General features: G+C 43.2%; 1 protein-coding gene across 2 annotated transcripts in view; it reads right to left on the reverse strand.

Moving 5' to 3' along the window:
* LOC119660203 (transcription termination factor 2) overlaps positions 1-27,469 on the reverse strand; it is a 38,694-nt gene extending 11,225 nt beyond the window's left edge. The window contains exons 1-4 of one of the 2 annotated variants that reach the window (XM_038068638.1): positions 27,318-27,469; positions 10,060-10,143; positions 8,754-10,003; positions 214-382 (exon numbers count right to left, since the gene is read on the reverse strand). In XM_038068638.1, the coding sequence (XP_037924566.1) occupies positions 214-382; positions 8,754-10,003; positions 10,060-10,143; positions 27,318-27,417 (1,603 nt within the window). In that variant the 5' untranslated portion in view covers positions 27,418-27,469. Of the gene's footprint in view, positions 1-213; positions 383-8,753; positions 10,004-10,053; positions 10,144-27,317 lie in introns of both variants that reach the window. The other variant, XM_038068637.1, reaches the window with a different exon arrangement.
* Positions 27,470-27,775: the final 306 nt, after the last annotated feature.

Raw genomic sequence — 27,775 nt, forward strand, 5'->3', positions numbered from 1 at the left:
AGTTCAGGGTGCTCATGGAGGGATACGAACACAGGCGCTTGAAAAATTGATTAAACCTCGCCAAGAAGAGCCTCCGGATTTTACTATCAAATTGTGCTGAGTAATTTATGGACAAAGCTCTAATTGTTACCACAGATAATTTAATATTGCTGAATAATGGACTTACACCTACGGTTCATTTGCAAATGTAATGTATTAATTCATTTTACTCACCTAGACCCATATCATCTGCTAGTATACCTCCTGGCGGTTTTTGCTTCTCTCGCCAATACATCCAGGCCAGCGCATGTTTTTGATGGTTCATTAAGGTTACGTTTAAGTATTTTGGATCGTCCGCCAGTATATTTTCAGTTGGGCAAGTTTCAAGAGAACCATGAATATCCTATCAAATGTTAAATGTTGTTTTAAAATATATTCCTTCTAGCTCTATTTCTTAGCTGTGGAAAATCGGAAAAAGTATTAGGCCTACAAATAAGTTCTGTCGGTTTTCACAATAGATGGCGAAGCTTGTTTTTTATTCAATTGATCCACATTTCCAAACATTCATCGGAAAGCTACTGTCAATAGGCACAAACGTCAGTATAAATTATTTAATTGAAGTGTAAACAACAATACTTTTTTCATCAACGAAAATGGCCAATTTTGTACCAAATAATGTGTTTTTGCGGGGAATTCTATTTCATTATTTCAATATGAAGAAAAAAGCAACCGAAAGTCATCGCATTTTGGTGGAAGTTTATGGTGACCATGCTCTATCTGAGCGAACGTGTCAGAGGTGGTTTTGACGGTTTAAAAATGGCAATTTTGACTTGGAAGACGAAGAGCGCGTCGGACGGCCAACAATTTCTGAAGATGAAGAATTAGAGGCATTGCTCGACCAAGATCCATCGCAAATGCAAGAAGAACTTGGAAAAATACGTGGAGTCACTCTGCAAGCCATTTCCCACCGTTTAAAAGCAATGGGAATAATCCGAAAGGTCTGAAATTGGGTTCCGTATGAAGTGAAGCCAAGAGACGTCGAACGCCGTTTTTTCACGTGCGAACAACTGCTTCAACGACAAGAAAGGAAGGGTTTTCTGCATCGAAGAGTTACTGGCGATGAAAAGTGGATCCCTTACGATAATCCCAAGCGTCGGGCAACGTGGGGATACCCCGGCCATGCCGCATCATCGACGGCCAAAGCGAATATTCATGGTGAGAAGACCATGCTGTGTATATGGTGGGATCAGCTGGGTGTGGTATACTATGAGCTGTTAAAACCGAACGAAACGGTCACGGCAAACTCTAACGACGTCAAATGATGCGTTTGAGTCGCGAACTCAAGAAAAAACGGCCGCAATACCAGCAAAGGCATGATAAAGTTATTTTGCAACATGACAATGCTCGTCCACATGTTGCACAGCCCGTTAAAACATATCTGGAAACGTTGAAATGGGAACTGCTACCCCACCCACCATACTCTCCAGACATTGCTCCTTCTGATTACTATTTGTTTCGGTCGAAGCAGCATGGCCTGGCTGACTAGCACTTCTCCAATTACGACGAACTCAAAAAATGGCTCGATGAGTGGATAGCGGCCAAGCCCGCCAATTTTTGGCCCGATGGTATCTATGAATTGCCTGAAAGATGGAAGAAAGTTGTGGCTAACGATGGGCAATACTTTGAACAATGAATGTATAACCAATTTTTCACAATAACGCTTCAAATTTAAACAAAAAACCGACAGAACTTATTTGTAGGCCTTATAAATGTACATACTAATATGAAAGGAGAGTTGACAACTTGTTCATCGAAAATTATATCTGACAAGGAATCGGAAGCCAGAATATAAACTATGAAATTGTAACCTGGATTATACTCTCTGTTCGGAACAGGAACGCTCAGAGCATTCACTGAGCAGGTTGACAAATACAAGATTAACATGTTAGCGATTCAAGAATTGAAATTATTGACACTGAGGGATTTGCCTTTCGAGCATACTCAATTTTTTAAATTGGTAGGTTGACGAGACAACAAGAATGCGTTAGTCTTTATAGTTCAGCAGAAATTTGCTCGCAAACTCCCACTTGTATAACACGTGGAATATATATGGTTGGAAAATATCCCGTAAATGGGGCATAGCGCGTCAACCACGAGCGATCCACTTGCCAGCTACTCTGGGGTAGTGGACTCCATTGCATGGCATAGCCAGTAGTGGCTTCGACTTTTCCACTCCTCGAACCGGTGAATGCCATTCAACTTTTAATTACAGCATGTGAGCAGGTTGCAACTGACTATTAGTAATAAATACTAATGGAATCATGTACTTTTAGTGGAAGACCGGTCCTCTCTAGAATATTACAGGATAGGTTGTTAGGTACGGAGGTGAAGTGCGTTTATGCACAGATTGTCGGATTCCTGTTGTGGGACAGACTACCGGCTAAACTTCCCTGTTGCATCTAGGAAACTAACTTAAAAATATTTTAGACACATTTTATCGGTTTAAGCTTATTCAAACCCATGGTTCAGAGAGCATCAGTTATTCTGCCCCATTCAACCTCACCTTAAGGTAATCATTCCGTGTGTCGGATCCGAGGAATCGATTTTATTTGGCATCAATTGCATCTAGATATAGTGTAGAATATATGGGCAAAGTGATGTTTTGATATTCGTAGTTGTTCAGAAATTCCAATGTTAAACAAGTAAAATGTCACATGCCAGGATTATGTCGATCACCGTAGTAAACCGCGTATTTATCATTCCAAATGACGTTCGAATGATTTCGTTAAAATCATAAGAATTGATGCCAAGGCTTTACATGTGTTTCTTCAAGAAATCTAGGGTTTGTGGACTAGGTATAGCAGATTAATGGTCAGATAAGATTTTATGGTTAAAAATCGCTTTCTACTTTTTAAATGCGTTTTTCTCGAAACTGTATGTTGAAAATCTGCTGTCATCATAGCCCAAAATCGATCAAACGAAATTCTTTGAAATTTTCACGACTAGAACATATTTCTACGGTCCGCAAACTAGGATAATTGCGATTCATTCGGTACTTTTTTTTTATTCATTAAAGAAGCCTTGGAGAAACACCAAAATTTACAAAAAAAAAGTTTACCAAGGCACCAAAAATTTAGTTTTTAATATTTTTTAATAATCCTAGTTTGCTGACTGTGGTTAAGTCCGCAAGTTAAAATGCCCGTTGACATTTTTTCTTTAAGATGATCACAGGATCCTCTAGCGTGGCAGCAGAAAAAATCCCTTTTTTGGAGATGAGTGTATAAGTTGCTCTGTATTTCAATAATGAACTATGCTATCGGGCTGGAAAAATTATTACGCATGCTGAAGATATGGTAAAAAATTCGTGTTTGTACTTTTCTCTAGTTCTTTACAAAAAATCTTTAAAGAAAACGAAAAAAACGGCCTTCAGACCCGATGACCCCCTTAAAGACTGTCTTGAGTGCAGCATACCAATTGGCTTCACCTGTCCTCACATTGCAATATGGCTTCAATGAAGGTATTTGGGCATACTTTACCCTTCTGGCGCTTCTACAGAAGAAGAAAGTATAGTAGACATCGTCAACCCCCGCTATGCAGTAAATCTAGTCAGGCGACCGTGATTTTCTGATTTTGTGGTGATAAGACCTAACAGAACCGTGACTATTGGACAGTTGAATTGACCATCAAGTGACTCAACACAAAACTTCTAGCTGCAGCTTTTTCCGTGGTAACCTGCACTTCTTCAGTCTATTATATGGCCAGGATATTTGACTGAAGTCCGGTATAAGTGACTGCTCAATACGACGGGTGGTCAAAAAGGAACTCAACCCTCGTTTTAGAACTCTGGACTCCATACGGGCGAAAACAAGAGGGTGGAAACTAGTAGACAATTAAGTGTCGGGGCGCAACAATGGTGGTGAATCTCCTTCACGATGAAACTATTTACTGTGGATCAAACGCAAAATGTTGCATTTTGAAATTTAGATGAAAAATCAATTTTGAAATTTCTTTAAAGTTTGAAAGGTTATATTTTCGAAGTGACGGTGATCTTTTCAGTTGAAAAAAATACCCATTTATATGAATCTTGCGTAGTTTCTGAAAATGGCGTCAAATGGGGATTAAATGATGAATGGAGTGGAAAATTATGATTTTGTTGGGTAGATCAAACTTTTTGGCACTTTTGACGGAAAGCGCTATAACTTTGCAGCGATAAAAGATAGAGTGACCACTCCATGGAGCAATTTCCCTCAAACGAATAATACTATCCTAATTAAAATTAATACCATCGTCAAACGGGATGTCTTGTATATTCAAACATGACAATAAAGTTGAGAAGTGTTATTTTAAAGCTCCTTTTATTTTGGGAAAGGAGGGATCACATATAACCCCTATTCTCCTTGCACATGTGGCAGAATTCATGTGATGACGGCGACTGCATCACTTGCCTGAAAGTCGTAAACACAGGTTGGCTTGATTTCTGACGTGGGCTGAAAATTTGCCTAAAGATGCAATAAGACCAGAAACAAGCTCCCGTGGTATCGAAATTTTTGCTTGTAAATGCTTTGCAGTAGAGCCTACTCAAAGAGAAGTACCCATCTTCTTAGCCGTGTAATACTGTCATCAATAGAAGCAACATTAACATTAGTTATTCAGGAAGGAAGAACACCATCTGACTGGCAAGAAAGTATCACTGTTCCAATATGGAAAAAGAAAGGTAGTCCAGCAGAATGTTCAAATTACCGTCCGATCCGGTTACTTTCCAATACCATGAAGATTTTTGAACGCGTTCTTGACAGCCGTATTCGCGAAATCGTTGAAATAACCGTGAATCAAGCCGGATTTGTCAAGAACTGCGGAACTACTGACGCAATACACGCTGCGCGGTTACTCATGGAGAAACACCGTGAGAAGCATCGCCCTCTTTCCATTGCCTTTCTGGATCTAGAGAAAGCGTTTGACCGTGTACCACACGAACTCATCTGGTATGTTTTACGACAACACTTGGTGCCAGAAGAACTCGTGCGCTGGGTGCAATTGCTCTACCACGATCCGAAAAGTGAAGTTCGAAGTATGGCGGGTGTATCAAAACCGCTTCGTGTTTCTGTTGGTGTTCATCAAGGAAGTGCCCTCTCGCCACTCCTCTTTGTCCTTGTTATGGACACCGTCACACGGGATATCCAACGTCCAGCGCCCTATACAATGCTTCATGCAGATGATGTTTTCCTAGCATCTGATAGCAAAAATGATCTCGAGCAACTTATTCAAAAATGGAATGATCGCCTCATGCAACACGGTCTCAGATTGAATTTAAACAGAACTGAATTTTTGACGACCGATCCCCATGATTTGAAAACCTGGAGATTGCACCCAGATCAGGCATTCGATAGAGCCAAATGGCGAAACCGATCACGACGAGCCGACCCCGCTTGTGAACGGGACAAAGGCTGAAGAAAAAGAAGAATAGAAGCAACATTAAGTAACCCGGGACCTTGTGGCTATCCAAGTCTCATTGGAAGCCGGGAGGAGCACTTGAGAGGCAGTTGTAGCATCGGGATACTTCCCAGGAGACGAGAGTCGGACTCCACCGGAACAAGTCGCAAAGCTGACGGAGTATTGCGAGGAGAGGGCGTTACCACTTCTTCTCGGCTGCGATGCCAACGCCCACCACGAAGTGTGGGGAAGCAGCGACACTAATCGTAGAGGTGAGTACCTTCTCGAATTTATTCTTAGCAATAAGTTAGAAATAAATATACAACGTAGGGAACACTCCAACATTTGCGACCAGCACCAGACAAGAGGTACTAGATATAACTCTAGGAAATACCCTAATGAACGGGATGGTCAGGAATTGGAGGGTGTCGAATGAACCCGCAATGTCTGATCACAGGATAATCAGGTTCGACATTAAGGGTAACTCCGAAATAAAAAGAATAATAAGGAATCCCAAGAGAACGGATTGGGAATCCTACACAACGCACCTGAGCAACAAAATTGCTCACCTTCAAGGGGGCGGTGACATCAGGAGCGAACTGGAATTAGGAACGGTGGTGGAAAACCTCAACACAATCGTCATTAACGCATATGAGGCCAGCTGTCCGGCCAAAACAGTCAAGTCATCAAGGGATGTACCATAGTGGAACAGGAACCTGGCCAGAATGAGAACAGAGGTACAAAAACTCTTTAACCGGGCAAAACAAACCGGGAACTGGCGGAGGTATAAAAATGCACTGACTGCGTATAGCAACGCGATTAGGGAAGCGAAACGGAACAGCTTCAGGGAATTCTGTGAAGGGATTGAACAGATCACAGAAGCAACCAGGCTGTACAAGGCTGTAGCCAAAGACGGGGGAATATACTCTGTCTGCTTGAAGAAGGAAGATGGGACATTCACCGAGAATGAGGACAGAGTACACCAGCTTCTCAGAACTCATTTCCCGGGGTCCTACCCCTCGGCGGCAGGCGACAACAATCTGCCTGACACCCCAACAACGAATAAAAGGGGAAGGAAAGAGAGCTGGAAACTAGCAAAAGAGGTATGCTCAGTAGCTAGGCTAAGGTGGGCAGTGGGAACTTTCAAACCAATGAAATCTCCTGGAGTAGATGGCATTTTCCCAGCACTTATCCAGAGAGGCCTAGGAATTATCTTAGAGTCTCTTCTGAGGGTGGTAAGGGGGAGCATAGCACTGGGTTACATACCAAGGGCATGGAGACGGGCAAAAGTGGTCTTTATTCCGAAAACGGGTAAAAAGGATCCTTTTCACCCTAAATCTTTCAGACCAATCTGTCTAACATCGTTCGTACTCAAAACGGTGGAGAAGGTCATAGACAACTATATTAGAACTAACGTTCTAAACCGTAATCCCCTACATCACTGTCAACACGCTTACCGGGCAGGACGATCAACTGAAACTGCTCTGTATCAGCTGACAGAGGTACTACGGAACGCCATAGAAACAAAAGAAATTGCACTGTGCGTGTTTTTGGATATCGAAGGAGCATTCGACAACACATCGCACACAGAGATACAGGAGGCGTAAGCTGGATCACCTGAAAGCCATAACATTACATGATATGGAGGTGAAAAGAGAAACAGAGGTCAAATATTTGGGAATCACGCTAGACCAAAAATTACTCTGGAAGACACATGTCGGAAACACTTGTCGAAAAGCCACGAGGGCTCTGATGACTTGCAGATCCATAGCAGGAAAAAAATTGGGTTGCAGCCCAAAGACACTACTTTGGATATATACTGCAATAGTAAGGCCAATGATTACCTATGGAGCGGTAATCTGGGCAGAAAGAACCCAACTCAGCACACAAGCCAGGGAATTACATAAGCTCCAAAGGCTGGCTTGCGTGTGTATCAGTGGGGCAATGAGGACATGCCCAACGGCATCCCTGGAGGTCCTTCTGGGATTGACAGCTCTCCATCTGCACATACAGATGCAGGCAAGGAGATCAATATTCAGGATGGCCGGTAGTATGAGTGAGGCGGGGAGCTGCCTAAATCGAAGGAAGATTGATATCCTTTCTAGGCGGTATCCCGAATTACCGATACCGAGGGACAACATGACAACGAGGTTTCACTTCGATAAGAAGTTTGAAACACGTTGGAGTAACAAGGCTGCGACATACGGCTTAAACCAGCAACTGATTACTTGGTACACTGACGGATCCCTCACAGCAGAGGGAGCGGGTGCCGGTGTCATTGGTCCAAGGAAAATGTACTTTGAGCCAATGGGCAGGTACACTAGCACATTCCAGGCGGAAATTTACGCCATAGACAAATGTGCCTCCTTTAATCTGCAAAGGAACTACAGGGGGCAGAACATAGCTATTCTCACCGATAGCCAAGCAGCGATCAAGGCACTTAGGTCCAACCAGGTGAACTCTAAACTGGTATGGGAATGGCTTGAGAGATTGAATACACTCGGCTCCTCCAACAAGGTCTGGATACTTTGGGTTCCAGGCCATGCTGGGTTGGAAGGCAATGAGGCAGCGGATGAACTAGCCAAGAACGGAGCAGGGATGCCTTTACACGGGCCAGAACCCTTCTGTGGAATCGAAAACGGTTTCATGGCTATGAATCTAAGAAACGAAGAGAAACGGTTGAGGGAACTATATTGGGCGGGCCTACCAGGGATGGAGCAGTCCAGGTGCTTATTGGGGGATACGAGCCCATGCGTACAAAGGATTGCTTAAACCTCACCAAAAAGAACCTCCGAATCATAGTGGGAATTCTCACTGGTCATTGTCGGCTGAACGGCTGAACTATCACCTAGGGAAGCTAGGGATATCTACGGACACTGCCTGCAGGTTCTGTGAGGAGGAGGACGAAACCTCTATGCACGTCCTGGGACAGTGTCCGGCACTTGTGCAAAGTAGGTCGATACATCTGGGAGAACACTTAATACCAGATGCAAAGTTGAAACTTCTGGAAGTTCCTAACGGTTACAGGCCTGCTTGAGATACTATGATCAACAGGTACACTATAACCAGTAAAAGGGGCACAATAGTTCTTCAAGGACGCGGTGCGACTTTCCCTTAACAGAATAATAATAACATTAAGTAAAGACTGTCCAATAGACTTCTCAATCGAAGTCAACTATAGCAATAAAGTTAAAGAGACGTCAAAACATCTTCAGACAACTGTATTTAGGATAATCTTTACTGAAACTATGCGTAGATAATTTTGTGCTTCTATGAACTGATATGTTACAAACTCTAAATGAATTCGTTGAAGTCATATTTTGGTTTCTAACGTCATACTGTACCTTTAGTCTCTCAATTGTTAATGTTTTCTGCGCAATAAAGTTGGCCATTCCAACCTTTCCGGTGTGAGTTGGCTGTATCGCGTTCGCAGCATTTGTTAATTCTTCCCAGGATGGAGCGTTGAGTTTCATTGGTGGTACTTCTGGCTTAACAAGAGGCTTTTCTTCTTTCACAAAACTATCGTCTACTTTCAAAGTACTAATATATAAAGCTAATTTTTCGATTTCAGCCTTAAGACGTTCACCCCTTCCTGACATTCGTTTGCCTTTATCAGGCAGCTTCGAACCCAATGTATTAATCAGATTTTCGCAAGTTGTCCATTCCGTTTTCAACTCACTTAACTTTTTCAGTTGGGTATCGTAATATTCGCGAGACACATATTTTATAGGGGCGGCACCTTCAACTGCCGAGTTATTTGCTCTTTGCAACAAACTTTTGATTTTTGGCTGAATTAAATTCTTGGAATTTCCTCTGGTAGGTGTTGAAGTGGATCCAAGCGAAGTTTCTGATGAACTGCTGATTTCTATAGTTTCCCCTTTGAGTGGTAGCAGCGTAACTGGCGACTCAACAGATGGACTGTTCAAGCAAACTATTCCACTGCTTTCGTTTGCTTTCTTATCAATATGAGGATTGATTACTGTTGATGATAATTTACTAGCGATAGATGAATTGAAATTCATGCTCATTCGATTGGGTAAGTCGCTTTTGTCGTCCAATGAACTTCTACTATTTACACCTTTTCGATAGAATTTCCCATCAGTTGAATCATTTGCTCCTTTGAGAGAATTTGATAACAGTAACGATGGAGAACCCTCCTTAGGCGGTTTTTCTGGATCGAAGCTATGCAATTCATCCTCTTCTTCTGAAAATGGATCCGAGTTTTCAACCTTTGAATGTTCGACTGGTACTTTTTCTTCGTGGGGTTGACTGGGCTCGTTTTGCAAGACACTATTTTCCTCTGAGCTATCGTCGATAAAATCACTCTCATCATCAGAAATATCGCGAGGCCGAAAGCCAGTAATGCTCATTCTGGTTCTAGGCGACAATGCTCTTCTCTCAAACTCGTCGTCTTCCTCAGTGAGATTTCCTTCTGAATCTTCTGATAAAGCAAGTTTTGACATACTGCTTGAATTACGTTTTGATTGCTTTGGGCTCTCGTCATTTTCACTAATGTTACTCTCTGAATCTGTGAGCACACGAGCTTTTCTATTGGAATTTTTAATTCTGCCAATGGGTTCATCATCGCTTTCACCTGAAATTACATAAAACAACAAATCGAAATCTAAACGTGTCTTCAGTTACAATTACTTGATTCAACAATTTCCGTCGAGCTATTTAAAATGGTTGAATTCTCGGATCTTTGTTTGTACCGGGAGCGGCTGTTCCGAACACCTGTAATACAGATTTTTGTTAGTTATAATTATTGCCATCCATCAGAGGAAAAGAATGTTTGCTACATCAAATGTTGAGGGATTATTGGCAGATGATGTGCAAGAGAAAAAGACTAGGCAGACCCTGCCTAAGATGGAGCGATGGCGTAGGTCAGGACGCCAGACAGCTTTTAGGGATATCGAATTGGTGGACCTCGGCGCAAAACCGGGATGTCTGGAGTTCCTTATTAAGGCAAGCCTAGACCGGATACCGGTTGCTGCGCCGTTGATGATGATGTGCAAGAGAGAATATGTTAAAATTTTAATTTATTTTTAATGGGGATATTGTAGAAAGATGATCCTGAATATTCTTATCTGCACCTTTTATATATGTGTGACCATTTACTGAATTGATTGGAGTGAGTCTTTGTAAGCCTTTGAGATGGGGAAGAAGAATTCACTCAAACTATCCAGTATCTTCCGTAAAAGGCTACTAAAATGTCAATTACGGTAGTTCTCTTGCGATGCTGTTGTTTTGTACTTTGGTAGTAGACGCGAATCTAATGTTGAGTTGATGCTGGCAACTACCGGAAGGTGAGCTCTCGTGTTTTAAAAGAGGCCATCATTTGATTGTTATTAACTTTCGTCTTGTTACGAAGACGAGAGGCACTGAAAACTTTCAAAACTGGGCGGCTAACAAAAGTTGAAAGTCCTCCTCTTGGATATGGACTGCTTCTCTAAATAGAAACGGAATCATCAATTCACATGAGCAAAGCAGAGCCCTCGTCTTTAACAGTTTCCTCGCGGAACCGTTTCTTGCATCCCAGAAGTTTCTACCAGGGTGCTGCTCAAGCTTATTCGAAAATTTCATGTATGGTTGCCATTCATCTCTTAGTGGGGCATAGCGGATCGACCCCGTTTACGCGCCATCGTATACGGTCCGCTGAAATTTGCTTCAATTGCCTCCAGGAATTTATGGAACGCTTGCAGTCCTCTTCTATTTTAGTGCTCAGTGATTTTGATGGGAGAGTTTCTACTGCATGGTGTAGGCAGCTGTTCAAATCTCCCGCTTCTCAACAAAGTCAAAATGGATTTCAAGCGGCAATTCACCAGGACATCATTCTCAACCCAACTTGTGTAAATTTACAGCGGTTCTTTTTCTATATCTCCGCTTGACGTTTATCATCATCTTTCACGAGCAATTCGCTGTTTACTGTTCGTCTCATTTTCATTTTCGTTTTCTTCTTCTCTTTTCTCATCCTGCGTTGTGCGGGCAATAAAACTAATCAAAATTAATCTTTGTGTTTTGTTTTGATATCATCTCGTTCTCACCCAACCGTGTGTTTGGTTGAATCTCGAAAGAAGTCCGGTTCCAGTATTTTCAAAGAACGCATTTTTCGAACATTGTTTTTGAAGCGTTTCTCGAACATTTTTTGGTCCGTCGAGCCGGATTCGGGCTTCTTTAAGCTTACATTTTGTAAGAAACTGTGTTGAGTGTAGTTTGTGCCTTCAACTTCGAGTTATTGCCGAGTGCTCCGAACTATTTAGTGCAGTTTTAGACTCAGTGGTGCGAGTGCGCGTGTTACAATACGAAGAACATTTGCAGTGATTCTCAGTTTTACGAACTTTTAAATCTCATCAGTTAACTATGGCTATCAAAGTTAATTATAGCTCAGCACATCAACAGTTTCATCTGGCAACATCTCGTGCCTTCTGCATTAACTGTCTCGACATGCATCAAGTGGAAAGTTGCCTTAGTACAAGGCGCTGTAAAATTTGTCGCGCCGCACATCATTCAATGCTGCACCACTCCCGCTTCTTCAGCAAGCCGTCTCATCAGAACACTCAACCCGGCTTAGCTAATCCAACAACGTCCAGCAGCCAGGAAAAGACAATACAAAATTGACCTTGATGGAGGTCTCATCAGTCAGTTCAAACTGAAAGCTCACATCTCCAGGATTTTGCGTCATCATCTCACATCTCAGCATCATTCAACTCAGTGTGAAAGTCTCATCAATACCTCAAATCGGAAGTCATATCTCGTCCAACGGTTTTGCTGGCAACTGCTCAAGCTCTCATCTTAACATCGTCACGAAATTCTCACCCAGTAAGACTTCTCATCGATCCAGGATCGGAGATCACCCTCATCTCTCAGGAACTCTTCCGCACTCTCAACCTCGCTGTCTCGAATGTCTACATTCCAATTGTTGGAGTAGATAGCGTCTCATCTGGAGAAACAGAAGGAGCTGTCAACTTTACATTGTTATCTAGATTCTCAACTCAACAGGTAGAGTTCAACGCACACATTCTCCCGAATCTCACCGTCAAATTGCCGTCAGTCGAAATATTCGCAAAGAATTGGCCTCATCTTCATAATCTGGAACTAGCTGACCCTGATTTCCTCTCACCTGGCCAGATTGATATTATCATCGGTGCAGACTCCTACGGCAAAATCTTAAAATCTGGAGTTAAATCCAGTTCACCAAATGAGCCTACGGCTTTTAACACCATGTTTGGATGGACAATTCTTGGTCCAGTCGATAGCTCATCATCCAGTGCACCTTCCCATACTGGTTTCACAATCTCAAATGAGCAACCACATGATAACATCTCCAAATTCTGGGAAATTGAAGATGTCTCGTCTCATCGGGAGGATTCGCTCAGCGCCGAAGAAGCAGAATGCGAAGCACATTTCCAGAGCACACATACTCGCGACAGTGCAGGTCGGTATGTGGTGCGCCTACCCTTCAAATCGAATGCTCCACAACTCGGACAAACGAAGCATATCGCAGAAAAATCGCTCACCAGGCTCATCAAACGCATTTCTCACCAACCTGAGTTCTTTAAGTTGTACTCAGATTTTCTGAAAGAGTACGAATCGCTGGGCCACATGAGAAAAGTCTCAAAAGATAAGGCATCACCTACTGAGAGCTTTTACCTTCCTCACCATGGTGTATTGCGTAAAGATAGTCTCACTACGAAACTGAGGGTCGTGTTCAACGGGTCCTGTAAGTCAAGCACAGGAATTTCACTCAACGATACGTTGCATACCCGTCCGAAACTTCAGGCAGACATTTTCGATGTACTGCTGTATGTAAGGCAGCACAAATTCATCTTTACGACGGACAGCAGCAATAAAGCTGTGGTTAATTGCTCACAGAGCGCATCCTTCTCCACTATATCGAAAGTCTCCACTGCATAGCACCGTACAATTGTGATGCAGTCAAAATCATGCCGTCAATCCGATACGATCTCCCACCGGTTGGCTTTCCAGAGCACAAAAGCATATTTCCGCAAGAGCAAGACTCTTCAGAGTCCCACCAACCACTTTAATTCGCTTACGCATAGAATGACCAGGTTATATCGCTGGTATTCTCGCTTGAGTAAGGAAAATTGAGCATTCTGGGGACTTTCGATTTCGTTATCGAGGAGCATATTCTAGTAAGGTCTTCGTCGTGATGTCAACCCCTAGGCGTTATTGATGGCAGCAGTAAAGTTTCGATATTTGCTGTTTGCTGGCCCTTTTACGAGAAGCAGGGAAAACTTTGAGTGGCTTCTTAAATACCAGCACATAAGGCAACTTGAGTGCTAGGGTTGGAAAGGTTTTTTTGTGTTCTCTGCTGTTGCAAAGATAATAACTAATTAACACATCGTTCAATAAGTCCCGGGACTAGCGTAGAAATGGCGCTAATAATGCCATTTATATACCAAGGTTCAGAAGTACCAACCTTCAGATAAGATGTGTCAAAATTTGATGTAATTCGAAACATAACCAAGAAAGCTATAGTGGTTAAACTGACACTACCTTTGCAATCGTGAAAAAATGGACCAAAACGAGTTTCGTGTGTTAATAAAACATTGTTTTCTAATGGGGAAAAAACACTGTTCAAGCTCAGCAATGGCTTGAAAAACGTTATCCGGACTCTACTCCGTCGAAAACAACCATTTGTCGGTGATTTTCGACGTGAAACGCGGTCGTGCTGATACAAATGATGCGGAACGTTCGGGTCGGCCAAATGAGGGAGTAACTCCCGAAAACACCAAGCAAGTATTGAAAATCGTGATCGGTGACCGCAAAATGAAAGTGCGCGCGATAGCTAAGATGGTGAACATATCAACTGGTAGTGCATTTACTATTTTGCACCAAAAATTGGCTATGAAAAAGATTTTTTCCAAATGGCTGCCGCGTATGCTCACAATGAAACAAAAGCAACAACGTATCAATGATTCGGAGAGTTGTTTGGCACTGTTTACTCGCAATAAACAGGATTTTTTGCGTCGATATGTGACAGTAGACGAAACATGGATTCACCATTTCACTCCGGAGTCAAGTCGGCAGTCAGCTGAATGGCGTACGACCGGTAAAAGCCGCCCGAAGCGTCCAAAAACACAACAGTCGGCCGACAAAGTGATGGCGTCCGTATTCTGGGATGCGAATGGTATAATTTTCATTGACTACCTCGAAAAAGGAAAAACCATCAATAGCGACTACTACATGGTGTTATTGGATCGTCTGAAGGCCGAAATAGCGAAAAAACGCCCACACATGAAGAAGAAGAAAGTCATCTTTCATCAAAACAACGCACCGTGCCACAAGTCAATCAAAACGATGGCCAAATTCAACGAATTAGGTTTCCAACTGCTTCCTCATCCTCCGTACTCGCCGGATCTGGCCCCCAGCGACTGCTGGCTCTTTGCGGATCTCAAAAAGATGCTCCAGGGAAAAAGATTTGGCTCAAATGAGGAGGTGATCACTGCTACTGAGGCTCATTTTGAGTCAAAAGACAAATCGTTCTACAAACATAACATTGAAAAGTTAGAGAAGCGTTGGAATGATTGCATAACCCTTGAAGGAGATTATGTTAATGAATAATAAAGAATTTTGCCGATAAAATGTTGTTTTCATAGTTAGTCCCGGGACTTATTGAACGATGTGTCATTTCAGTAGTATTAACTGGAATGCATAAAAAAAAAACAAACAAATTAGTCGAGAGTGACCAGGAAAGTATATCGAACGGAATAGCTATTGGAAGAACGTTGGTTGAAAGAAAGGAAACTGAGTTGGTATCAGTAAGGGTTCTGAATTTGAGCAACACTTGAAAAGTGGTTCAGAAAGGAACAATCATCGCTTGATGCTAAAAAGTTACAACAAAAAGATGATAATATTAAAGGGGATGATGTCAAGAAACTATAAAACGATTGGAACGAAAAGCTACGCGAAAAAGAAACACTTAAAGCCCAACAACTGCTGAAGAATTATTTTGGAGTATTTGATAAAAACAACAGTGACAGAACAGGTGAAGCCTATCTGGTCCGGCGAGCTCCCCGAAGGCTGTCACTAGCGAAGCGAGATCAGGTCGAAAGGTTGTTAGAAAAAATGCAGCAAAATAAACTCATTGAACTGTCAGCTAGTCCGTGCACAGAGCGGTAGTTAGCTGGTTAAAGGTTCCGTTGCGGTTCTCCGCCTCGGGCTGATTCCAGTTAACCCGTTGGGGAGTTCCGTCCCCACGTACTCGAGGAGGGCGATCAGACCCGAGTCTGCAAGGAACTCATCTGAAGTGGCTCTGCCACGAAGCCTCACCGGAGGTTATCTGGTACCATGAGAACCGGGATGGCCCTCTGAGAGCATATGCTCCAGGAGAAATCCTGGAGGATGTGCTCTCGGCCCGGTTATTTGCGGTTGGCCCCCTAGTGGGAGTTTCATGGTGGTTGTGCCTACATCGCGGACAGAGCTCCTCAGAGTTCAAGCGTGGAGTTGCGCTGTACAACTCGGGTGCCGGCAGAGGTGTTAGATAGGCCTCGCATCCACTGGTATGAATGCTGAGCCTGCACTCAGTATAAACCAGGACCGCTGTGCTTGCATGGCGGGGCTCTGATTGTAGTCCCAAAATCAATCCGTGTCCGAAGAGGACCGTGGGATTAAGCCTTCACGACAGGTACTCATGTTAAACCCCCAGGACTTTCGTGTCAGCTAGTCCATGAAGTTCCCCAGTTGTAGTCGTGAAGAAGAAGGATGGCAGTACTCGGTTCTGTATAGATTATAGGAAGTTGAACTACATTACAATAAAAGATAGTTACCTACTGCCTCGAATCGATGACACTCTGGACACACTATCCGGCAGCAAATGGTTTTCTACCCTGGAGCTGAAAAGCGGATACTGGCATGTGGAAACCGGCGAAAAGAATGGATATAGAACTCAGCGTTGAGAATGGGTTGTGGCAATTTTTAGTGATGTCTTTTGGACTATGCAATGCTCCAGCTCCAACTTTTGAAAGATTAATGGAACATGCATTGAAGGGTTTGCAATAGAAAACATGCTTAGTCTACCTGGATGACATTATTATTATGGGAAAAAACTGACCATCGAAACGAATTCAACATTCCGGGCTTACACTAAATACAAAGAAGTATTCGTTGTTCCAGAAAGAGGTGGGTTACCTTGACCAAAAAATTAGAGCAGAAGGAGTAAGTACCGATGAAGAGAAGATTGCAATAGTAAAACGCTGGCCATGACCCAATAATATGAGCTGCACAGTTTTCTTGGTTTGTATGCTTACTATCGCCGATTTGTACCCGACTCTGCAGATGTCGTTAGCAGTTTACATGAGTTTGCGGGAAAGGGTCGTAAGTACTCGTGGGTTAAGGAGCAAGGGGAATGATTCTTGCAACTGGATGACAGTGTAGCGATTTTGGCAGGCCTTATTTCCGGGAGAGAGTTAGTGATACTGATCCAAGGAATTACGGAATTGGGAGAGCTCTTTCACAGGTTATTAATGGACAAGAAGGAGGTATATGATATTTTAGCAAACTTCTGAGCAAACCTGAAAGGAACTATTCTGACGACGGGATTAGTTGGCAGTAGTTGAATCGGTGAAACATTTCCATAAGTACAATTATGGACAGCCATTTGAGGACGGACAATGCGACTTTACAGTGGCTTCTACAGTTCAAGAATCGGGAGGGACAATTGGCTTTGAGTTTCATATTGACCACCGTAGAGAATAGCACGGGAACGCGGATGCATTGTCAAGACGTCCGTGTAATGTAGAGTGTAAGTTTTCTAGCAGTGCAGAAGGGAAGGCCGGAATCATCGACATTCGCCTATTCAAGGTTTTACCCGATGAGCAGTTACGAAAAGACCGGAAAGGTGATACTGATATAGCCATAATATAGTCTATAGTCCTAGCAATAATCTAGGAAGAAATTCCAAATGGCAGTCCAACCACAAAGGCTTATATGGTTCAATGGCAGAACCTTCAGTTGGAAGACGGATGCTTTTATTGTGTCTGGGAAAGTGAGGATGGGAAAAATTTAAAAGAGCTTATCATCGTTCCAGAGGCCAAAATAAATGAAATCATTAAGAAATACCACAACGGAACAAGCGGTGGACACGGTGGAACCAAAACGATCGAGAAAATGAAGCGTCAATTTTACTTGGTTGCATGCCGACAGTCCATGGATATAGCCGGGCCGTTTCCAACGAGCACCAAAGGCAACAAATATGAGCTCGTGGTTATCAAATGGCCTGGAATATATCTAATACCCAACCAGGACGCAAAAACGTGTGCGGACGTATTTGTGGAAAATTGGATATGATAGTTTTGAGTTCCATTGGAATTACATACAGAAAGAGACGAAACTTTGAGTAGGAGTTTTTTTAACAAGTCGGAAGCTAGACGCTTCAGGTATGAAAGGTTTTGTGTATTTCTTTTATAAAGAGATTTGAGTGTGCATTTGTCCCATTAGCATGTAGTACGTAAAATATGCATATATTACGTGAAATTAGCCATTTTCAAGTGATATTGACATTCATAGTCATTCAGATTTTTCGGTTTAGCAGTTTCTGAGAATGGGTTCGTTAAAAAAATGACCACTCCGTGAGCGTTCACAGTTCCCACCTTTCTACCAAATTTGGTGTCAATCGCTATAACCGTCTCCGAGAAAAATGCGTGTGACGGACAGACAGACAGTAAACCGATTTTAATAAGGTTAACCTTAAAAATGTATGTGAATCATTAGGCATCCGGAAAACCCGAACAACGACAAAGCATTCACAATTAGCTGGAATGGTGGAAAGTTTGAGTTTGGTAGTCAATGCTTTCACAATTACAATTGTCTTTATTGAACAAATACCGTATTTCGTGAACCAGTTTTCCATTCCTCGGTGTTTTGCCTCTTCCCCGTTCACGCTTTTTGTTTAACCAAGATAATTGGAGCCAACAGAGGAAACCCCCACTTTGATTGATTTCTAGTATATACGCAGGCTCTTCGGAATGGTATGACTTCTTTAAATTTGACCGAGAATTCCGACGATATTTCTGCGCCTAAGCAAATTGACATCGTGCAACTTGGAAGAGAACTGTGCGCTCTCTGTGGCATTGTGTTTTCCTACTGTAACGGGTGTATCATGTATTTTGGCACTAACTTCAAAAGCATGTCATTCGAAAACAAACAATCGATTTGAAAAATCCTTTTAATCGTACTTTATTCTGTTCATGATTTTCGAAAAATACATTTACAGTACACTTAATGGACCATGGTCCTCGATTTTTCGTAGTGTGGAGCGAATGTTCCGAATCAGGTTTTGGCGGACCGATGGATCGATTTCCTTCAACTTTCTCTTGATTCGACCAATCAAATGTTGCTCGTTTCGAGCCTCCCAGCCACCGACGTAGACCATACGCTTGAGAACTGTCCAAAAATTTTCGATTGGACGTGCCTGAGGTACGTTTGGGAGATTGTCCTTTTTCGGCACAAATGGTATATTTTGCTCAGTCAGCCAATTCAATGTTTTTTTGCATAATGACAGCTTGCAAGGTCCGGCCAAAACATTATTTCGTCACGACCATGATGTTTTTCGATGAATTGCTTCAATTTCGGCAAGCATTGGCCGATATAAATGTCAGCATTGATCGCTTCTGATTTGTTTGATCGAATCAAAGGCTCTGAAACACCCTTCGATGAAATGGCTGCCCACACCAACACCTTTGGTTCAAATTTTGATTTGCCGGCATATTTAACATCATCTGCTGTTGCTTCAATGTTGCCAGTATAAAAGCCGTCGTTGCCACTCAATTCATGATGCGAGAATGTGAAGTACGATTCATCATCCAAAATTATGGATTTTCCATTCGCAAAGTGTTTGTCACGAAGTGCACGGCAGCATTTTGGTATTTTTTCGAGTTGTTGTTGTGTATATTTTGGTGCTCGTCGACGTTTACGATAAATTACGTTGTTTTTCTTCAAAATACGATGGACTGTATCTTTCGAAACACCAAATTTTCGTCCCAATTTGCGTGTTGATTGACCAACCTTGTTTTTCGCACTTGATAGCAGACTTATGACTGTTCTGGCACCTAATTTGGAAGGACCACCGCATTGCATTTGTTTTCGGGCTCTTTACCATCGCGACAATCCTTCAGAACACGGAAAATTGTTCTGCGAGAGATTGGCTTGTCTTTGAACATTTCAAGAATTTCACTAGAACTTAGTCCGCCAAACATGTTGGCGACAGATTTCCGTAAATCGAGCTTGTACGACATTTTGAATGGATCTAACTGCACAATTTGAGTTTGACAGTTCAGTGGGAGTACAGTTAAGTGTGACTAGTGCATTGGTTTACATTTGTGTGTTTGTTTATGCAATCAAATAAACGCCTGAAGTTAGTGCCAAAATACATGATACACCCGTTAGAAGGCGTAGTGGAAGTGGATGCGAACTCGATATTGGGAGTGTTATTGACAGCTACCACAAGGCCTTTGATCTGTCTTTGTCTGATAGGATCTTCCATGCCAAATTTCGTTCCAGGTCACAAGCATCACAATTCTGTGTCACCCACAAAGAGACTTTTGATATAAAGAGGGACGCTTTTTATGAGTAACTGTACGAAGTACGGGAGAGACCTTGTGATCGTGATGGGGGATCTCAATGCTAAAGTGGACTCTAACCACACGTTGTTCAAGCATATGGCGGTGGATCATAATATCAGTGATCGTAGCAACAACAATGAAAAGTTTGTCGACTTTTGCATTGAGCACGGTGCCGATCACAATGTCAATTGCGTTTCAGCTAAATGGCAATGAATCAAATTACAATCAGCAGTAGACCCACAAGTTGTTTTCTGAATGTACATAATAAAATAAACGCTGACATCGACCTCGAATGGGTCCATTATTTTATGTTCATTTTCTTTCGCTTGCATCTTATTATTGTGTACATACAACAAAACTCAGGCCTAATATAGGAAGAAGTTGTCAACTTGTCTCTTGAGTATGTCATTAGTAGGATTCATGTGCTCCCAAAAAAACACACAATTCACCAGGTCCACTCAGGTGGTGAGGTACGCTGATGATATTACTCTCTAAAATCACCAATTAAGCCATCGCTGCTTCAATCGTTTCCCATAGACTTGGATGTATAGACCAATTAGCTAGTGAGCTCTCGTGGGCCCGAATGCATGACCGTACCATCAAAGATGTCTCTTTCTTAATTTTTCTACTACGCGTGTAAGCCTGATACTATTAATCCTTCCTTAGCGTCAGTGAATATTTATATTTTCCGTATTCGTATTTTGACAGCGGAATGCGATTCAGCCAACAAGCGACCGCCGAAATACGTGTAGAGAAAAAAATAAATATTCATCTACTCTAAGGAATCTGGGATTTTTTACTCTTAGAGTTTGACTTCAATCAGTGCCTACCGGGAGAAGTCAATACGTAGTATAGGGTTTTCAATAGGGATAACTTTCCAACCCAATGACATTTCTGACATCCGGTTTAACAGAAATCTTCAGAACAACGTATAGAAATCGTTCAGCGTTATTACGAATATTTGCGATCTGTGACGTGCACCAAAAGATTATTACGGTCCACACAATCGTCCGAATGCGTCATATTCATCGCCTCATTCAAAAGTTTGAATCAACTGGGTCGGTACTCAATCAATTCACCCCTGTACATCGTTGCTTGGCTCGGTCAGACGAAAATATCGCTGCGGTTCGTGATAGTTTGCGTGAAAGTCCAAGATTCTCGATTCCGGGGTGTGCTCAACACGTGGTCCTTTCAACCAATTCAACGAATTCTGCAGAAATGTCTGGGCCACTACCGGTATAAGATGCAACTAATATAGCAGCTCAAGCTAAATGATCATCGCAGCCGCCATGTGTTGGCAGATTGGGCCTCAGAGCAGCTCGAAACCGACCCCAGTTTTGGCCGAAAAATCATCTTCAGCGATGAAGCACATTTTTGGTTGAACGGCTGTTATTAATTATTGTACAGAAAACAATCTGTACGAGATCTTATTATTGGATTTTATTCAATTTTCAAACGCGGACATCGAAAATGAAAAATCCCCTACTAAACTTAAATCGTTTAGTTCTCGGCACTTCGGTATCCCAGTTATTGATAGTGTTTTTTTTCATTGGGTTCGGTCGTTACAAACTATTTTATTTAGATTTTTTTGCCGGAAATTGGATGCTGCACCTGACAGAACAAAGGGAAATGGCAGAAATGCGCATCGCTGGTGAATACCAGTGTGGCGTGCCAGAAGTGTAAGATCGACAAGCACGTAAAAAAGGGAGTAGGCGTATTCCCTAGATCGACCAAGCGCTTTCGCACTATCCGCCTCGATATCATTGGTCCCTTGTGAGACTTGCATGGTTACAAGTATTGCCTCACAATCATCGACAGATTTACGCGAAGCAATATCTCTGCTATTAACATAGTATGCTGGTCCCAAGCCCAGGTAAAGGAGGAGGGTTTGAGGCAACGTACTCTGTACTATCCTCAGTAAAACAAAAATAAAATGCTGAGATCAGGGAAAGAGATAAATAGAGTATAGTTGGAGTTATTCTACTATGCTAAATCCTACCTGATCTCTCTTGGTGACAGGCCCCGCGACAGGTCGACCAAGAAAATGCATAGAATGTCGTTACAAACATGATGATCGGATTGAGTCACAAGCCTCGGAGAAATGCTAGGGCGTCCACCTCAGTCGACGCGGCAGGACGGGCCCCGGTCCTGTCGAGAAATGGGCAAGGGTTCTTGACGCATGGACGGCGTCAGGACGTAAGCAAGTTAGTCCGCACATAACGAACAAAACAAATACGTGTCTGCACGCTAAATGTTGGTACCCTAACTGCAAAGACCGAGGAACTCGCAAGAGCCCTTCGGAAAAGGCGCATTGACATCTGCGCTCTGCAAGAAACCCGATGGTCTGGTGCCAAAAGCTGCGACATTGAACGCGAACGCGGCAAAAATGGCTACAAACTTCTCTATTTTGGTAACCCACACACTCAATATGGTGTTGGCATTGCCATCTCAGAGGGTTTCCGTGATCCCATTAAAGAAGTCAAACGATTTGATGATCGGCTGATGATGCTCACCATTATATCAGCTGATCGCACTATTCACTTCTTCACCGCGTATGCACCACAAACAGGTCGACCTGATGCCGAGAAAGATGCCTTCTGGCAACTTCTCGATGAAAAGACTTGTCACGTGCCTGCTGACGATTACATAATCATTGCCCGCGACCTTAATGGTCATGTGGGTGAAAAGGCAGACGGTAACAGGTGCCATGGGGGAAAGGGGTTCGGAGCGCGCAATGAAGGTGGCGAGCGTATAATCGATTTTGTGGACCCCCATGACCTTGTACTTATGAATACATGGTTCATCAAACGATTGTCTCATCTTCCCACATTTTATAGTGGGAACAATAAAACGCAAATCGACTATATTCTCATAAGACGCCAACATTTTACCACTGTCACTGATTGCAAAGTCGTTCCCTATGAGACCATCGCACCTCAACATCGGCCGTTGATTGCCGTCCTGCGAATTAAGCCACCGATAAAACAGCGTGAGGAACGCACTGGCCCGCCGCGCATTAAATGGTGGCGGTTTGGTGAGGAGAAAGAAGAAACGGTCTCACTCATACGATTGCCAACCATTACGAATGTGGAAGAATCATGGAACCAAATGAAAGACACGATCCACAAAGCGGCCTCTGCAACCCTCGGGATCACCAAGCCGGGTAAGCGGTACATCAACCGAGATACTTGGCTTTGGAATGATGATGTTGAAATGAAGGTCCGTGAAAAGAAACGCCTCTACCACAAATTTCTCGACGATAAAACGCCTACTAATTGGCAAATTTATAAGAATGCCAACCGGGAAGCAAAGAAAGCGGTCGCTGTCACCCGAGCAAACCATTTCAAAAATCTTTACGATAAACTGGACACTCGGGATGGCGAGAGAGATCTGTATCGACTTGCTAAAAGCCGTAATGAACGCACACAGGATATCGAACACTTCTGTTGTGTTAATGACAAGAACGGTACTTTGCTTACCAACCGTCGAGCCGCAACGGATAGATGGCGAGAATACTTCGAGCAGATTTCAACTGAAGAGTTTGCTCATCCTCCACTTCCACAATCATTGCCGACATTTGGAGCAGTTCCACCAGTCAGCGCAATTGAAGTCGAGGAGGCAATAAAACAAATGAAATCGGAGAAAGCAACAGGACCTGACGACATCGCATCTGAGCTCTGGAAAGCGAAGAGTTGGGACCCAACACTGTGGCTCAGTGAATTCTTTAACCGGGTTATTCAGGAAGGAAGAACACCATCTGACTGGCAAGAAAGTACCACTGTTCCAATATGGAAAAAGAAAGGTAACCCAGCAGAATGTTCAAATTACCGTCCGATCCGATTACTTTCCCATACCATGAAGATTTTTGAACGCATTCTTGACAACCGTATTCGCGAAATCGTTGAAATAACCGTGAATCAAGCCGGATTTGTCAAGAACTGCGGAACTACTGACACAATACACGCTGCGCGGTTACTCATGGAGAAACACCGTGAGAAGCATCGCCCTCTTTACATTGCCTTTCTGGATCTAGAGAAAGCGTTTGACCGTGTACCACACGAACTCATCTGGTATGCTTTACGACAACACTTCGTGCCAGAAGAACTCGTGCGCTGGGTTCAATTGCTCTACCACGATCCGAAAAGTAAAGTTCGAAGTATGGCGGGTGTATCAAAACCGCTTCGTGTCTCTGTTGGAGTTCATCAAGGAAGTGCCCTCTCACCACTCCTCTTTGTCCTTGTTATGGACACCGTCACACGGGATATCCAACGTCCAGCGCCCTACACACTGCTTTATGCAGATGATGTTTTCCTAGCATTTGATAGCAAAAATGATCTCGAGCAACTTGTTCAAAAATGGAATGATCGCCTCATGCAACACGGTCTCAGATTGAATTTAAACAAAACTGAATTTTTGACGACCGATTCCCATGAAACAGGCACAATCACTGTCAGCGGCAGTGATCTGCCCAGAACTGAGCGATTTAAATACCTCGGGTCAACGCTATCAGCCAATGGAGAGCTGCGTTATGAAATTGCTTCACGCATTAACGCAACCTGGATGAAGTGGCGTTTCACAACTGGTGTCCTTTGTGATCGACGTATCAACGAACGTCTCAAATCTAAAATTTACCGCAATGTCGTCCGTCCAGTCGCTCTCTATGGTTCTGAGTGTTGACCGACCATAAAAGACAATGAACGGCGTCTTTCGGTAATGGAGACGAAGATGCTACGTTGGACTAGTGGCGTGACACGTTTAGATCACATCCGAAATGAGGATATCCGCGATCGTTATAGGGTTGCACCGATCGTAGAAAAGTTGCGAGAGAGGCGTCTTCGATGGTATGGTCACGCAATTCGTGCAAACGAAAATTCACTTGCCAAGATTGGTCTGAACATCGAAGTCGATGGTAAACGACCAAAAGGCAGACCTAAGCAACGGTGGCTTGATACGCTGGATGGGGATTTGAAAGCCTCGAGATTGCACCCAGATCAGGCATTCGATAGAGCCAAATGGCGAAGCCGATCACGACGAGCCGACCCCGCTTGTGAACGGGACAAAGGCTGAAGAAAAAGAAGAATATCTCTGACTGATGTTACTGCACAATTATGTGTCGAGGTCCTCTGTCGAGAATTTATTTAATTTAACGGACAACAAACAGAGTAAACTCCAATTACTGATTGTCTTCAGGATGAGACGCATGGATACCCCTATGGTGTACCGGCCGCAATCATCACGGAGTAGGGAATGCAATTTGAGTCTACTCTTTTCTCGAAGTTATGGCCTAAACACAACAGTGGAATGACTGTGTCCGTCCGCAGTGAGAGAGCTGTCAAATGAAATTGATTATACGGACTTGTATGAGGCAATATACAATAAGTCCGGTGTGCAATATGGCACGTAGAAAAGTTCGGAAAATCGAACTTTTGCCATGTGTGAGAGAGAGTTTGTTGCGTCATTTGCAATATGGCGGCACTTTTCGTTTTCGGCTGTTACATTTGAATGAGATTAATTAGCATGAATTCGTTTAGGAAACTGTCGAAGGCACTAATTGAATTGCAAGAGCCAATTAGGAATGTCACTAGCATTATTTCTGAATCTTTCTTTCATAAAAATAGAATTTAAGCCGGAGGTGGCATTAATTGCATGATTGAAATGTAACAGCCGAAAACGATAAGCACTGCCATACTGCCCGGCTGTAATCTGTCATCAGACCGAACCTTGCCGACGTGAAGTGATCTTTGCTGACCTTAAATCTTCATTGTACATTGAAGCTGCGTACCGGCCGCAGCTTCTCTCATCCGCGTTCCGGACGCAACAGAATTGTGCGGAAGCTCGTGGGTTGCAAATGCGACGGGATCACTGCATATGCAATCCAATAGGATACTGGAATGTTGGCACCAGAAACTGAAGACAGCCTTAATGGTTCGCGACGATCCGTCATGGTCGCAGTCCTTGCCTTTCGTCTTCCTTGGCCTTTGTACAGCCCACCGAGAGGAATTCACGGCCAGCCCCGCGGAGATGGTGTACGGGGAGAAGAGTGGAGGCTCTCCGCCGACCCTGTGCTGGATATTAGAGCAGGATTAAGTGACTCCAGCATGCATGCCTCCAGGGACCTCGAGTCCTGCTCGCAGATCCTCATTAGGGTGGACGCTCCTTGGAGGTCGCTACACCCACTATATGAGGGCCGTTTTTAAGTCCTGGATCGATGGGAGCACTCCTTCAAGCTCGATGTCCGGGGCGGGCGCAAATGACGACTGATGCGAGTTGTAGTTCCACTCATTTTTATAACACAATATATTATACCAAAACGCAGTACAAGATGAGTTCCTCTGACACTAGGTGTCACCGCATAGCGTGCTAGATAACTCTGTGTGGCACACATCAGACGCCTAATTTAGATCTAGAAATGCAATGCAGAGGGACGACGCTTCTCACGGTGTAATGAGTAACCGCGCAGCGTGTACAGCGACAGGAGTCGCGCAGTTATTGGCAAACCATTCCAACTCATAAACATAAAAGTAGAGGACGCAAGAAGACCAAGGTGTAACCTGAGGGAAACCACAAAAATGCTGGGAGTAATCAATCGATACGGACCACAGAGTTTTAGAAACTGGAAGACGAGCCCGCTAGATCAGATAGTTGGAGACGATGTAATATGGAAACCAAGTCCCGATTTGTCTGGCAGCGCCTTAAAGAAGTGAAATGTACAATTTCGTGCGACAGGGTTAGAACTTGCATGGTTACGTGCAACGATGTATTTCAGTTTTTAGGACTTTATTTGCGTCAGGTTGGGACTATTCCGAACTGATTTCTCCTCTGTACTATATGACAGAAGCACATGAAGTGTCCAACGTCTTTCTTCAGGCATCCATCGATATCCAGACGCGTCGAGAGTGGATAAGAGTTCCATCGCTCGAGATTTGCAGTGGAGCCGATTGTAGAATGGCTGAGGAATGCGTCGCAGCAGACCTATGTGGGGCTGAACACTTGACCGGGAAGGCTTCGAAGAAATTCTTGTATGAACGTAAAGTGCTTCCCCATACTAGATAAAAACCGGGATTGACGCGCTATGCTCCAAATAGGGTTCAGTGCAATCACACATGTAAACAACTCCCAATCTGAGTGAGACGACAGCAAACCCAGGTAAGAAATAATTACCTCGCGCGACTACAACCCTGTACCGCTTTTGAAAAATATAATTCGAATCTCAGAAAAATTGTTCTATTCCAAGCTAAATGGATTTCATAAAATATGTATATGCGCCAGGCCAGTGGAAAGTTTTCTGGAGAAGTAATAAAGATTTGCGTCAAAACGGTCACTTACTGTTTGCTGAGAAAGAATCCTCGATGACTTCATCTTCATCTGATGTTATAACCTCGTCCGAAGGTTTTCTATAAGTGGTAAATGAATTGGACATGGACATTTTAAAATCAAACGAATTCAGTTGAAATCCCGAGAACGTTACTTGACATTGAAAGAATAGCAAACACTGCAGCCAACATAGCGGAGCTCTGAGTGAATATGAGTAATGACTTATGAGATGGAAATTTGTGCGGATGGGGAAGCAGTTGTAAGGAGTTCTAAAAAGAGAAAAGATTTAATTATATACTTAATTCGACAGAATAGCATGAATATTCCACCGTATTCCGATAGTTGTATGTTAACATCAATTAGGGCAGCTAAGTTTTATGCTTTTTCCGTTGTTTGCAAACTAGACGTTTTAATGTAGCCGAGAGCTATTGTTCTAGTACAAATACCAAACGTAATTAGGGATTTCCCCT

The sequence above is a fragment of the Hermetia illucens genome, chromosome 6, assembly GCF_905115235.1.
Source record: "Hermetia illucens chromosome 6, iHerIll2.2.curated.20191125, whole genome shotgun sequence".
In the NCBI taxonomy this organism is placed as follows: Eukaryota; Metazoa; Arthropoda; class Insecta; order Diptera; family Stratiomyidae; genus Hermetia; species Hermetia illucens.